Raw genomic sequence first — 13,017 nt, forward strand, 5'->3', positions numbered from 1 at the left:
TATTAAATTTTAATAGTAATAATAACAAACAAAACAAATCTAAGTTGGAATGTACTGTAAAAAAATCTTTGAGAAAATTTAGCAAGATGGAATCATCATAAATATTTTTCATCAGTTCTATTAAAAGAAACCCTTTAACGAGATTAAAAAAGGTTGACAAACATCAAAAATTGAATCATGGGCTCTACAACAAGGAGAAATAGATAGCTAATCAAACAACCCTTTGTTCACAAACCAATGTGACACGCCCTCATCCACGTGGCACTCCAGGACCTTCGATCCCATGGAACCTTCACTAATGGAATCTATATTAGCACACCACCAAAATGGGGGAATCTAAATTAGGTCAAAATCACACGCACGCTACTGGAACCGGACAAATCCACCTCGACGCCATGCAGGAAAAACGATCCCACGTGGCGAGTGTGGAGTGGTCGGACCCCCTGTGAGGGCCTGGAGGGCGGGAGCGGCGGGGGGGGAGTCACACCAATGCATGATGTCTGCGTCGATGTCCTTTGGGCGGGGGTGGGAAAAGCTGGGAGCCGCCACATGGCGCCCATTTTCGAATTAGTTAACTCCATCACGCTGTCCATCTTCTACAACTCCGCCGCTCATGACAATTCGACGCCGCTGCGTTATCTATCGTCTGTGTCGTGGCTTTGCCTGGATTCCTCTCGGAAGACGATGCAGGGAGTAGTCTAATTGTGCCGAAGTCAAACCTTTTTCTATAACGGTGTTCATTTATTCTTTTTCGTTTTTTTGTCTTCGCGGTGATTGCTGTGTAAGTCTTTTAGAGTCTAGATTCTCGAGGTTTTAATTTTAATTTTAATTTTTCTATCTTGGGAATAGGGAGCATCTCGTGGTGTGTTGGTTGGAGACGACGACAAGAGGTGGGAATGCGTAGCGAATGTGTTGTGTTCTGTAAAATTGCGGTGATGAGGCAGAAGGCGAGGGACAGCGAAGTTGTTGAGAGATCGTGTGGTCCAGGCGGTTTGCTTTCGGGCTCGGGTTTGGTTTTTGAGTTTAGGATAGTGGCGCGGGGGGTGGGGGGGATGTGAATGAGGTGGCGCAATTTTGTCTATGACTTGGGGTGGGGTTTCGAGGGAAGGTTCATGTGTGCGTAAATTTATTGTTGGAGATTGCGTTTAATGCGGGGCAGTGCATGGGGAAGGAATATAAATTGGTTTCGTTTGCTCTCGTTCTTGGTTCTACCTTGCTGGACTCTGGCGCATGTCATGCTTGGTAGGGCTTGGAACGAGTAGGAAGTTGGTGTGAGGGTGGATTGGTGTTCGAGAGAATTGAGCTGCATGCTGATTGTGATGTGTAGCGATCAAAGCTCGAATCAAACTTTGAAGAATTTGACACAGTTTCGTTTCTGCAATTGCTGATTGTTCATGAATTGCTGCAAGTATAACGACGTGATGTGTACAAGGTTTCCAGTGTGCGTCCAACTCAAAGTTTCATAGTGCTGTGATTTCGTTTTCTACAACGGGGCTGTCTCCTACATAGTCTTATGATTTGAAAAGACGATACATGAATTTCTGATTGGAACCACCTGCAATATTTTCCGATGCTGTGTCTGTAGCTCTGACTGGAATCAGCACGAATCGTGCCAGAATTGTGTTTTGGAAGAATGTTCGTTGAATGTTTCACAAACATTAGGATTAGGATTCGCATTATATGTTACATTTAGGCAAGAGGTCGGGTACTTTGCATGAGTTCCTGATCTCGACGGCGATTGCAGTTTCCGCATCGAACGAAAAATTGAGAAATTACCACGGTAACTCATGGCTCCTCATGTGAAGAGTACAGAGGAGACTACAGATTTGGAGATTGGAGCAGTATCCAATCATTCGAATGGAATAATGGGACATGCGAAAGTGCCGGATAAGGACTTTCTTGAGACACCAGATCACCAGTTATCCTCTGTTCCTATAACATTGAAGGTATCTTGAAAGTTGTTTCAACATGTACGTAATACACGAATGTATTGTATGAATGAGCAGTGATTCATCTGGGCGACGGAATCATTTGTTTATAGGATTTACAACGGTTGCGATTGTCTGGGTTGCAGTTTTCCAACGTAGTGTACAGCGTCACGATGAAGCAGCCCAAGAACTGGTGGAACATAACGAAGCTTAAACGCAATGTCATGAAGACTCAAGATAAGACGAAGGAGATTCTGCATGGAGTTTCTGGTGTTGTCCGTGCCGGAGAGATGCTAGTTATGCTGGGGCCGTCTGGAAGTGGCAAAACAACACTTCTCAATGTCCTCGGAGGAAGGCTGAAGAGTGCGAAGGTGAAGGGCACGATTCTTTACAACGACGAGACTCATTCGAACTTTGTGAAAAGACGCACGGGCTTCGTCACACAGGACGATGTGCTGTTTCCAAATTTGACAGTGAAGGAGACACTTGTATACGCTGCTAGACTTAGGTTGCCTGATACGTACACGCGGGAGGCGAAGGTAAAGAACTGAAATGCCCGCATTGTTGAAGGTTTCTGTAGAAATTTCCTTGAACACGTTCGCCTTTTTTCACAAGATCTCTTTTAATGCAGTGATTTTTTTATGTTTCGAATTGTCCTCAAGGGAATATTTGCTATTACTTCATTTGAGAACTTGGCTGGAATTGTAGAGGAGGGATCTACTGCTGAAGCCCTTTAACGGCTTGTAAAGTTTTTACTATTTGTGATGTGTTCCTCAGGTGCAGCGCGCTGAGTCTATCATCACAGAGCTTGGACTAGAGCGTTGCAAAGACACAATTATCGGAGGTCCATTTAAACGAGGAGTTTCAGGAGGAGAAAGGAAGCGAGTCAGTATCGGCCATGAAATGCTTGTGGACCCAAGCCTTCTCTTCCTGGATGAGCCGACTTCGGGATTGGACTCAACGACTGCCTTGAGAATCATCAAAACTTTGCAGGACATGGCAAAGAGTGGGAAAACCATCATAACCACAATTCATCAGCCTTCTAGCACCGTCTACCACATGTTTGACAAAATGATTCTTCTCTCTGAGGGTCACCTGCTATATTATGGCGATGGCCATCAAGCGATGAGTTACTTTGCATCCATCCACTTTTCGCCGCCATTTCCGATGAATCCCGCCGACTTTTTGCTGGATCTCGCTAATGGTGTGTCTTGCTTCTTCTTATTTTTTTTCGTCCCTTTTTTTCTCCAAATAGAAGCCGGAAAACCCCTGTGCGATTGGGATTCCCTCCTTCACCTCCAAATTTTCGAAGATTGTATGCAAAGTTATTGATGAAGATAGTCATGAACAAAGCGTGCGCTAATTTCTGAAACGCGTTGCGGCATTAAATTCGTCTAGTTGGTTATGCTCTTTTTGCCTCACATTTGATGTGGAAAAATCTGCAGGAGTGACACCTGACAGGCTAATTGAAGGAGAGGACAAGTCTGGTGCTTTTGAAGGAAAGAAGCACAACGAAGATCCACAAGCTGTGCGTCAAGTACTCATCAAGGCATACAAGAGCAATTTGGAGCATAAAATAGACACTGAAGTTGCGTCTACTTCTGCCCCTGCAACAGCATTTGCTGATAAAGGTATGTATTCGTCAAAGAGAAGTATTTCGTCTGTATGTGACACAAAAGGAAACCTGTTTTCCGAGCTTTTGGATTAGGCATGAGCAAACGAGAAGAAACTTTGGCTCTGCACAGATAGAAGAGCGCGAGAGGATTTTTCGTTTTAAAATATTTCGAGTCCTTGGATAGATTATGGACTGAGCCAAATTGCAGAACTGGGAAATGATTCGTGTGGTTAAGTTGCGCTTCTGTGTCAATGGCAATTCCCTGAACATGATTTTTCGTACTTCGATAATAACATTCTCTCCTGTGGCATGCGTGGCAAAATTCCAGCTGGATTGAACAAGTGGTCCACATCATGGAGAGAGCAGTTCAGTGTTCTACTTGAACGAGGTTGGAAGGAGCGCCGTCATGAAGCATTTTCACCTTTAAAAATAGGACAAGTGCTCGCTATCTCCATAATTTGTGGTCTCCTTTGGTACGATTCGCCTGAATCTCAAGTGCAAGATCGGGTAACAATTTGAAACCACAAATTTTTTTATTTAATGAATCGATTCTGCATCGTAGAAGGGATTTCATGATAAGAAATTGCATCACTGGCTTAACATTGAAGTTGATAAAGAGTCGATTCAGTCTGGACTCTGAGCTGTGACTGTCATGCATATTTAAACACTGACTCGATCACTTCTTTGTAACAAGCAGGTCGGACTTCTGTTCTTCTTCATAACATTCTGGGGCTTTTTCCCTGTGTTTTCTGCTATCTTCACCTTCCCACAAGAACGAGCCATGCTGATTAAAGAAAGAGCCTCAGGCATGTACCGGCTTAGTGCATATTTCATGGCTCGCGTTATAGGCGATATGCCTCTAGAGCTTGTTCTACCAACCATTTTCATAACTATTGTATACTGGATGGCGGGGTTGAAGCAAACCTTTTTGGCATTCATCCTCACTTTGTTGGTGATTCTTTACACTGTCCTCGTATCGCAGGTACTGAAAAATTCTCTCCCTTCACAAGCCCTAAAATCGCTGAATAATTGAAAATATGTATTTTGAAAAACAAAAATGTTTTGTATTTCTGCATTAATATTCTATCCATTCCTTGAATTTTTTTTATAGTTTTTTCTCCTTCTCAATGAGTCACTTGAAATTGATCCGTGCAGGGTCTAGGACTCACATTGGGAGCGGCTCTAATGGACGTCAAGAAAGCCACAACTCTAGCATCTGTGATTATGCTGACGCTCTTACTTGCTGGCGGGTACTACATTCAGAACACTCCCAAGTGGATTGCATGGATCAAGTACTTGTCTGTTAGTTACTGGAGCTACAAGCTTCAGCTGGCAGCGCAGTACTCTCCCGACCAAACTTATGCTTGCTCCACAGGTTCCTCAGGACGGTGCCGAATCGCAGACTATCCTGCGGTGGCGAATGTAGGCCTTGATCAATTGGGTATTGCCGCAATGGCCATGGCCATCATGCTGGTCGGGTACAGACTTAGTGCATATTTTTTCCTTTCACGGATTAAAGGACATGATAAGTAAGATAGTAGAGGATCTTCATTGCAGTTAAGTGACTGTAGCATTATACTTGTACAATATTGTAGCCAGTTGGAGAAACTAGTGTGATGACAAGAATTTTAGCTATGATCATGTTGGAGTAGTAATATGTTGAATATTATAGACAGTGCTCCTGTTAAGGTTGAAGTAATCTTCAATCACATTTTTTTCTTCATATGAATTACAGCTCCACATGAAAGTTTTATAGATTCGCAGGAACAGGGATAGTGTACGTGGTCATTATCTGAACAGGATGGAGATACATGTCACAAATACTACTAGCTCTTGTAACAGTGTAGCAACCATGTAATGCACCAGATGTGCAATATCGATGAGTTTAAAGATTGACCAACAAAAAGAAAATTCGTGAATTTCCACTCAAAGTTGAAGCTCGTTACATTTCCACTCAAAAGTAGGAACTAACAGTGGCTGATTTTGCAGACTCAAAATTCTGGCTTGTGTTTCTCAATCACTTCCACACCAGGCTACCATCATCTCAACCCCCTCGTCGAGTTAATGTATCAGATCTATGTACAAGTTTGATGCGCCTACAAGTTCAACTTATCAACACATTTTCTACTGTACACTACTCTCCACCTACTTTACACAAAGCTCCTCTAGTGGTTTGAATGGAAAGCTTTCCTTGCAGACGATAGCATTTCCACAAGCTTGCGCGACCTCTTGTACGTTGTCGACTGCCCCGACTCCACCAGTGATGCTTGGAGCCGCGCCCTGTCCTCGATAACATCTGGATGCACCGCTCCCAACTTCTCCTCCTTCACTCTCACCACCTCCTCTAGAAGCTCCCGAGCTTCTTCCGATCTGCACATGGTTGCACAACATAATCAAGCTGAGGCCCAAAACCTAGTAAAACCTATTGCTCGCAAGGGTTGAACACGAAACACAAATCTTTTTATATTGAGAACTAATGACATGACTAGAGTGAAACAATAGGGGATTGAGAAGGAATTGAATTACCGTCCAAGGGTGATGTAAGTGCAAGCAAGATTACTCCATACGTCCAGAGTATCCAGATGCTGCGGACCAGCAGTAATGTCCATCACGGCCTTCGCATCCTCGAAGAATCGAGCTGCTTGCGGGATATTGCCTAGTTCTATGGAGGTAATGGCCACTTGGTTCATCACTAATCCTATCAGAGGGGAGTTTCCCAAAGTCCCGGCCTTCATTTTCGCTAAAGCACTTTGAAACGATTCCAAGGCAGGCTTGAACTGGTGTAGCATGTTCTGAAGGATCCCGATTTGGACTTCTAGTCCTGCAACGGTGGCTTGCTGACCTGCTCATGGTCACGAACAAAGTAGACGATTCAGCCACTATTCGGCATCGTTACATGGCACAATGCAGAGCGTTTCGTATAATAATGAGAGGGCTAAAGAGAACACAATCGACAGGATTTGGAACCTGGCAATTTGTCTTGGATGTTGTACGCCCGCTGCAGGAGAATAAGCGCCGTTTCTTTCTCGTTCAGCTGCTCAAGAATGCTTGCGATGTTCACCAACCCGTAAGCCACATCGTCAGGAGTGTGACCCACTCCTTGTTTGGCAAGGATTTGAAGAGCGAGCTGGCAGTGGACCTTCGCTTCTTTGGGTTTGTTTGTCTGCATGTACAGATCCGCGAGGCTTGTATAAGTTGATGCCACAAGGGCGTTCTGATCGCCTTGCAGTATCTTGAAGTCGTTGACGCATTTGCCGTAGCATTCGAAGGCCTCGGAGTCTCGGCCGAGGGCGACAAGCTCGTCCCCTATGCTCTGGTTCCCGGTAGCAACGTCCAGCTAGCACAACGACAATACGTTAATCAGTTAATGAGTTTCTCCAGCGCGTTGGTGTGTGTTGCATAGAACTTGAGATGGGCGAGAAAGCACCTCGTGGTCAAATTTCACGAAGATGTCATTTGCATAAACTAGTGATTCCAAGGCTTTGCTGTGTTCTCCCTGCGCGCTGAGGATGATCGCCAAGAGCCGGTGGTCAGCGGCTTCCTCCACTGCTCCTGACTCACAGTGCTTCGTATGGATGAGTAACGAGTGCTCACAGAGCTCCTTGGCTTCGGCAAACTCCAATGCCTGCAGTCGAGATGGACACACACACAAACAAATACACCTCGTTCAGGTTGTTGCGCAATAATCGCCAAGCTAGCCTTGCTCTGACAGATTCGTAGGACCTTCAAAGGGTCTTTACAACCTCAATTTGTGCTGCGAGCTTAAAATTGCCAGGATTCGGAGAATATTTAAAGAAGAAAGCAGAATGCCAAATACCTAGAGTACATTGTGCTTTCAAAGGTTCCTTTGAGACTCACTAATGTTGAATTGAATCAATTTGTCGAGGTAAAGAGAGCAGGTAGTCTGACCTGGATGTGCACTTCAGCGACGTAAATACAAGTCTCCGCAACGCGGGGATCGAATTCCCCAAGATTAGACTTCTGAATGTCGAGAGCTTGGTGGTAGTGTTTCAGGCTTGAGGATAACTTCCCAACCATGTACAAGGTGTCGCCAAGCTGCATGTGGCCGCTGAAAGCCGCAAGAGCGTGCTCTTCCCCTCCGCCTTCGAGATAGGGGAGGGTAAGGGAGCGCTCAAGTTGCGCAATGGCGCACTCGTACTGTTTGAGATGGCAATGCAGGGTGGCCAGGATGTGCAGGCTGAGGACGAGGTTAAGTATATTCTCCCGTTGCGCATGCCGTTCGTAGAATTTCACAGCGCGGATACAATACTCCAGGGCTTTCGCAGTATTGTCTCCCGAATCGAAGAATTTCGCAAGCTTCAGAAGGTAGGGACCCATGTAAGGGCTGTCTGCGACCGACTCCTCGTCGCGAGCAAATGCCTCGATGAACTCCACCGGAAACCCCCGGGGCGAACACCGAGGGACGGCGGTGGGCGTTGTGTCCGGACCCTGGAGTTGCTCAGCGTTCTCGTCCTCATGGGACCACTTCGCCGCAATCTCTAGCTGTCGATGAGCCAATTCGAGGCCGTCCTTCGCAATTTCGTAATGAACACCCTTGAGCGAGCCACTGTGCTCGAACACGCTGTCGGTGAACTCGCTGCGCATCGACATTTGTGTGCACTCGCTGCGATACGAAAGTTGCGAAGCGTTTCCATCGGACGGCTTCTTCAGGCACGACTTGAGTGGCTCCTTGGTGGGAGTCGCTTCGCCGGACTTGGACTTCTTGGCCTTCTCAACCGATGCTTGCTTAGGAGAAGGCTCCTTGGGCATGATTTTTGAGGAGCTGATTCGGGTTGAATTCCGAGAGAGTCTCTTGCTTGTGCTCTGTAGCTCTGCGTCCTCACTTGGCGGCGTAGTTGGTGGGGTGCTCTTCGTCAATTTCCTCGGCATTTCTACAAAATTACCCGTCGCATGCGGAGGCATAGTTCTGAATTGAAAAATTCACCAATCCTGCATGAAAGTTGCAGGGGTTTTGAACCGCGTGTCTCTCAATCCAATTTATTTCTCAACAAGATCTCCACGAGCTACACTAAAATTCTCATGAGCCCATGCTTCCTTCCACCTCTTCCTCTCACAATACCTCAAGAAAATGTCTCACACCAGCTCAAGTTATCGAAATAGATTTAAAATTCTAGCAACACTCTCACCAAGTAAAGTCCCTGTAATAATCCAGAATTCCGTAGCAGGACAGCGTCGTTCGCATAATTCTCCCAGCGCCTCTTGTTCCCAGCAGGTGCTCAGAACAGGGCGTTGTCCCCAGCAGACGAGATGATCAGTTAGCAAAGCGCATGAAAAAAGCGAAAGGACCAAATCATTCTGTGACCCAACTGGGAGTGTAAAGCCGAGACGTGTACTGTAGACTTCTTACAGGACCCTTTTGAGGTTACATCGATGAGACAAAAAAAAGCTCAGAAGTCTCCAAAAGCATACTCAACCAACACCCGCGCCGACTACTCAACTGAGAGAAATTCAGCGAGTACTTAATGAGAGCATGAAAATAACTAAGCTCCGCCGCTCCGCAAACAAGACACCTCAAGTAGCACGAAAAAGCGAAGATAATTCTCCGAGAGGGTTGTCTAAGACAGATTAAGAAGCGAAGAGAGAGAGCGAATCCTCCTCCGCGTGACCCAGTCAAATCCTGCCTCGAAATTATACGAAGGCCAAATTCGGCTGTGCCATCGGGAATCTCCCAAAACCCGGAAAAGCTTGGAAAAGAACCCCCTCCTAAAGCACCCCTACGCCATCGCGTTAATTTGTACGCACACTCGGGCCTGAAATCAATGCCCTCTCTCTCTCTCTCTCTCTCTCCCCAAATAGCCCTTCTCCTCGCGCAACCACATAATGCCAAATCCCAACATCATCGTTATTACTAATTGCAACCAACTTGATCCCTCCAATCCACCCCAACTTAACCGATAGAAACAATTACCGTCATGACTCATCGTCAATCAGCAATCAATCGCCGCCGCTAAGCCGAAACTCCTAACGCCGAGATCTAGTCAACGCGTGCAACGGTTGCCCTTTCGAAACAGTTAAGAATCGCGAAAGGGTTAATATTTCCAGTGACTCTACATGGGTAACTCAGAACGAGGAGTCTGTCAAGGGGTCAGATTGTATTGGACCTCGCGAGCAACATCCCGCGGTGTAACACAGGAAATCTCGACAGGGGTGAATGATTATTGGGCTTGAGGTGATCACATTTCAAAGCATCTTTTCATACTTACACAATTAGAAAATCCAATCCTCATCTTACATGGATTGCATTGTACAAAAGTAAAGTAAAGAAAAAGTGTATATATATGCGTATATATATATATATATATACATAGCTCAACACGGTTCGGTGATTGTTGAGACGAGTCTTGAGACAGAACTCAACTTCTTTATTTACAGCGGATTGTCTTGCCGCGAGAGATGCCAAGTGAGGAGGACGGTGAAACCAGGGGCATGTGGCCTTGGATTCAGCGAGACCCATCCAGCGCCCCCTGCAATCTGAGTCAAAATGACGCCGTCGCCTAGTGGGTCCGGCCATGGCACGGCCAGCAATCGAGAAAGCTCAGTCAGACTCTGGGCTGGCAAGGACACCTCCCTGTCTCTGATCGGACTCCCACTCTCCGTCCGTGAGATCGAAAAATCCGCACCCCAAGTGCGAGTTCCTGCAGAAAAGACTGCGTTTGCAACAAAATGGTTCTTCAGAATTGGGTTTCGGCCTGTGTCGGCGTTGGACGATGGAGCAACGGAAGGTCGCAGTCGGCTTTGAATCCCAGGTGGGTGGGATCGCAAGGCATTCAATGCAATCACAAAGCAGTTCCAAGCTGGTTGCAATTACATTCTCCACAAACGAGGTACCACGTTCTCTAGATGTAAATCTTTCCACATCTGACACGGCATTTTGCAGCGCGATGATCGCAGCCACAGCGTGAACTTCCAGTACCTCATTAAAAAGCTGAACCGAATCACAAATTTCTGCTGCATAACTCTCGTCGGTAGCGTCGTTAAATCTAACAACCCATCCCGGCGAGCGAAGAGTTCCAGTTTGTGAGCTTCTGTTCAGAGTCATCAATCACTCCATTTGTTTCCTTCGAAGTTCACCGTCGCAACTAACTGGCTGTCTGTGCACCGACATGTGCCGACCTCGCATTCTGCACTCCAGTTTTCGAATAGTGTTCTGTTGTTGCAACGACGATTCTCCGCCGGGCTGTGAATCCCAACCAGATCATTCTTGTCGATGTCGATCCTCGTGTCGAGACTTGTAAAAACGTGGGTTTTCATGCATTGTTGTTGCGTAATTTGTAAGGGATGTTCCCACATTAGGTGCTCCAGGCGTGTAATGTTCCCACATCTGATGAAAGCTAATGCTCATCATTCATGGCCACAATTATTGCACCGTGGCCCTTGTTTCGTTGCTCCTTTTGAAACTGTTGTTCACAGTTTTAACCTTAAACAGTTAGTTTGGTTATTTATGTATTTAAGGTTATAAAATGAAATAAATATAAAACATTTATAAAAATTAGAAATTCAATACCAGAGGTTGAACTTTTTGGTTGCTTAGCAGTCTGTCTTATTCCAGAAAGATTCATGATTTTTTTATCGGGCAAATATCACACATGCCACTGAACTTTCTCGAAATATCAAGAATACCCCTCAAGTTTTGATAATATCACACATGCCCCTGAACTTTGTAATAATTGCAAATTTGCCCTTTGGGCTGATGACCTATCTTTCCCTGTTTTTTTTAGTTTTAACTGGGGCCCAAAGCCTCTGATTATTCGCAGTGCCTGGGCCCCGCGCAAACCCCTGACCCCGCTCAGTTTCAGCAAGCAATGCTCTTTCAACTCCACCCACTGTTGCACCCTCTGCAGCACCCGCTGCAACACCCGATGCTGCCAACTCACCCGCTCCGACAGCCAATTCTACTGAACGAAGCGTTGCATCTGAGGCTCTCAATTAGACCACAAATTCGACTTGATGTCGTTCGTGCACTGGTATGTCGGTGAGGGGCATGGACGAGGGTGAATTCTCCTAGGCTCGTTAGGATTTGGCGGCGTTTAGAAGGATTTTGAGGATGTGGGTGCCGATTCAACCGAGGATGATGGAGAGGACGAAGGAGAGGAGTATTAGATTTCGATGACACTAAGCATACATAGCACTCGCAGTTTCGATCATGCAGCAAACCCTCACTTTGAAAGTACCGACTCATTCAACACAACACGCTGACACCTTCATGCAAATTTGTAGCAAGATTCGTGACACTGCTGTTTTGGGAAACCTGAGATGCTTTATGGGAACATTACACTTTCAACTTTGGTTTGATTGTTGTAATGGGATTGTGCTCATCGGCAGCGTGACACTGCTCCATAGTTGTGGAGATCACTTTTTATCAGGGAGATGAACACATTCTTATCTGATTAGATTTTTGTTTTGATAACTTGGTCTGGTCGATGTGATGGTGAATTGTCGACTATTCCTTCAGAAGAATGCCATTGCCTTGCACTGAAAAATATATTGCACAAAAATTCCTGTTGGCTTCCCTGCCAGAGACTGCCCTCTCCACAGTCCCCTCGTGGAATCGGAAAATGCCTTCATTTGTGCTGATATTGTTCCGTATCGAGTTGGAATTCCGAACAAAAATGCATCAGCTTCCAGTAACTGTGCAGCTGTGATGACGGGAATCAATTCATCCTTGGGTAGAGCAGTTACCTTTGTCAAAACATCAGCTGGTAGCGTGCTAAGCTGGAGTGGTACAAGCCCAGCCATCGCTCTACCTACTATGACTTCAAGCATAATCTAGTGAGTAAGTTTTGGTTATCAAATTTAATGTATATTATTGGAAACATTATATGTATTAAAATGATTAATTTAACACAATATATTGTGTATACAAGAGTGATACCAAGAGTTGTAACTCTTGGTGTAAGGTCAATACTTAATAGAGACTAATGTATTATATGGAATAATTCTTCCAATATTCCCACTATGACACTAATCTTCATTCTTAAATTAAATTTCATCTATAGTGGATGTTTATCTATTTATAGAATGAATATGTGTGAGAAATATATGATTTCAATTTCCTTTTTGGTGTTGATATTTTATTCCAAAGTTTGATGTGTCTTTTATATATCTCATAGTTCTTTTTAAAGTTTGAATGTGTGTAGATACTGGGTTAGAGAGATATTGTGCTAAATTGCTGATAGTATAAGTACAATTTGGTCTGGAATTAACAATGGCATACATTAAACTGCCACCAACTTGAGAATATGGATAATTTTGTGAAGTAATATGGTCTTCATTACTTAAACAAATTGGATTAGAATTCAACATATTGAATTCATTAAGTTTATTTGTTAAATATTCTCCTTAATCAAGCATCATCCATTAAGTACTTAGATGTTGATATTTGTAAAGAATTAAGTAATGGTCTAATCTTTGATACTATGCTTTAGATGATTGTTTAAGACTATATAGGATTTA

The 13,017-nt window shown here is 44.8% G+C and overlaps 3 protein-coding genes across 4 annotated transcripts; 1 reads left to right on the forward strand and 2 right to left on the reverse strand.

Annotated features, from left to right (window-relative positions):
- The first annotated feature begins 572 nt into the window (after positions 1 to 572).
- LOC112284107 (ABC transporter G family member 9) lies at positions 573 to 5,474 on the forward strand. 2 transcript variants are annotated; one of them, XM_090251088.1, is made up of 8 exons: positions 573 to 1,242; positions 1,745 to 1,946; positions 2,075 to 2,467; positions 2,706 to 3,132; positions 3,374 to 3,559; positions 3,872 to 4,050; positions 4,241 to 4,525; positions 4,699 to 5,474. In XM_090251088.1, the coding sequence occupies exons 2-8, from the start codon at positions 1,788 to 1,790 to the stop codon at positions 5,074 to 5,076; spliced, it is 2,007 nt and encodes a 668-aa protein (XP_090107214.1). In that variant the 5' UTR covers positions 573 to 1,242; positions 1,745 to 1,787; the 3' UTR covers positions 5,077 to 5,474. The 2 variants fall into 2 exon arrangements, with proteins under 2 accessions (XP_090107214.1, XP_024379442.1); XM_024523674.3 differs by having other exon boundaries at positions 573 to 890.
- On the reverse strand, positions 5,436 to 9,700 carry LOC112284106 (protein KINESIN LIGHT CHAIN-RELATED 3). Its single transcript, XM_024523672.3, has 5 exons — positions 7,453 to 9,700; positions 6,971 to 7,168; positions 6,511 to 6,880; positions 6,070 to 6,385; positions 5,436 to 5,913 (listed from the first exon to the last, which is right to left on the reverse strand). Exons 1-5 carry the CDS (start codon positions 8,464 to 8,466, stop codon positions 5,709 to 5,711), a joined length of 2,103 nt encoding a protein of 700 aa, XP_024379440.1. The 5' UTR covers positions 8,467 to 9,700; the 3' UTR covers positions 5,436 to 5,708.
- A 71-nt stretch (positions 9,701 to 9,771) lies between these two features.
- Positions 9,772 to 12,405, reverse strand: LOC149989132 (uncharacterized). Its single transcript, XM_090251089.1, has 2 exons — positions 11,069 to 12,405; positions 9,772 to 10,961 (listed from the first exon to the last, which is right to left on the reverse strand). The coding sequence occupies exon 2, from the start codon at positions 10,601 to 10,603 to the stop codon at positions 10,100 to 10,102; it is 504 nt and encodes a 167-aa protein (XP_090107215.1). The 5' UTR covers positions 10,604 to 10,961; positions 11,069 to 12,405; the 3' UTR covers positions 9,772 to 10,099.
- Between the last annotated feature and the right edge of the window lie 612 nt (positions 12,406 to 13,017).

Source organism: Physcomitrium patens, chromosome 6, assembly GCF_059467195.1.
Source record: "Physcomitrium patens ecotype Gransden chromosome 6, ASM5946719v1, whole genome shotgun sequence".
NCBI lineage: Eukaryota > Viridiplantae > Streptophyta > Bryopsida > Funariales > Funariaceae > Physcomitrium > Physcomitrium patens.

What these genes read in the sequence shown, in the direction of transcription:
- LOC149989132 (XM_090251089.1), bottom strand. Translation starts at nt 10,603, where the DNA reads ATGACTCTGAACAGAAGCTCACAAACTGGAACTCTTCGCTCGCCGGGA.
- LOC112284106 (XM_024523672.3), bottom strand. Translation starts at nt 8,466, where the DNA reads ATGCCTCCGCATGCGACGGGTAATTTTGTAGAAATGCCGAGGAAATTG. An exon ending in TCGTGAAATTTGACCACGAG is followed by an intron (nt 6,881 to 6,970) that starts GTGCTTTCTCGC and finishes TCGTTGTGCTAG; the next exon opens with CTGGACGTTGCTACCGGGAA. An exon ending in ACTTACATCACCCTTGGACG is followed by an intron (nt 5,914 to 6,069) that starts GTAATTCAATTC and finishes AACCATGTGCAG; the next exon opens with ATCGGAAGAAGCTCGGGAGC.
- LOC112284107 (XM_090251088.1), top strand. Translation starts at nt 1,788, where the DNA reads ATGGCTCCTCATGTGAAGAGTACAGAGGAGACTACAGATTTGGAGATT. An exon ending in AACAGCATTTGCTGATAAAG is followed by an intron (nt 3,560 to 3,871) that starts GTATGTATTCGT and finishes GCAAAATTCCAG; the next exon opens with CTGGATTGAACAAGTGGTCC. An exon ending in AATCTCAAGTGCAAGATCGG is followed by an intron (nt 4,051 to 4,240) that starts GTAACAATTTGA and finishes TGTAACAAGCAG; the next exon opens with GTCGGACTTCTGTTCTTCTT.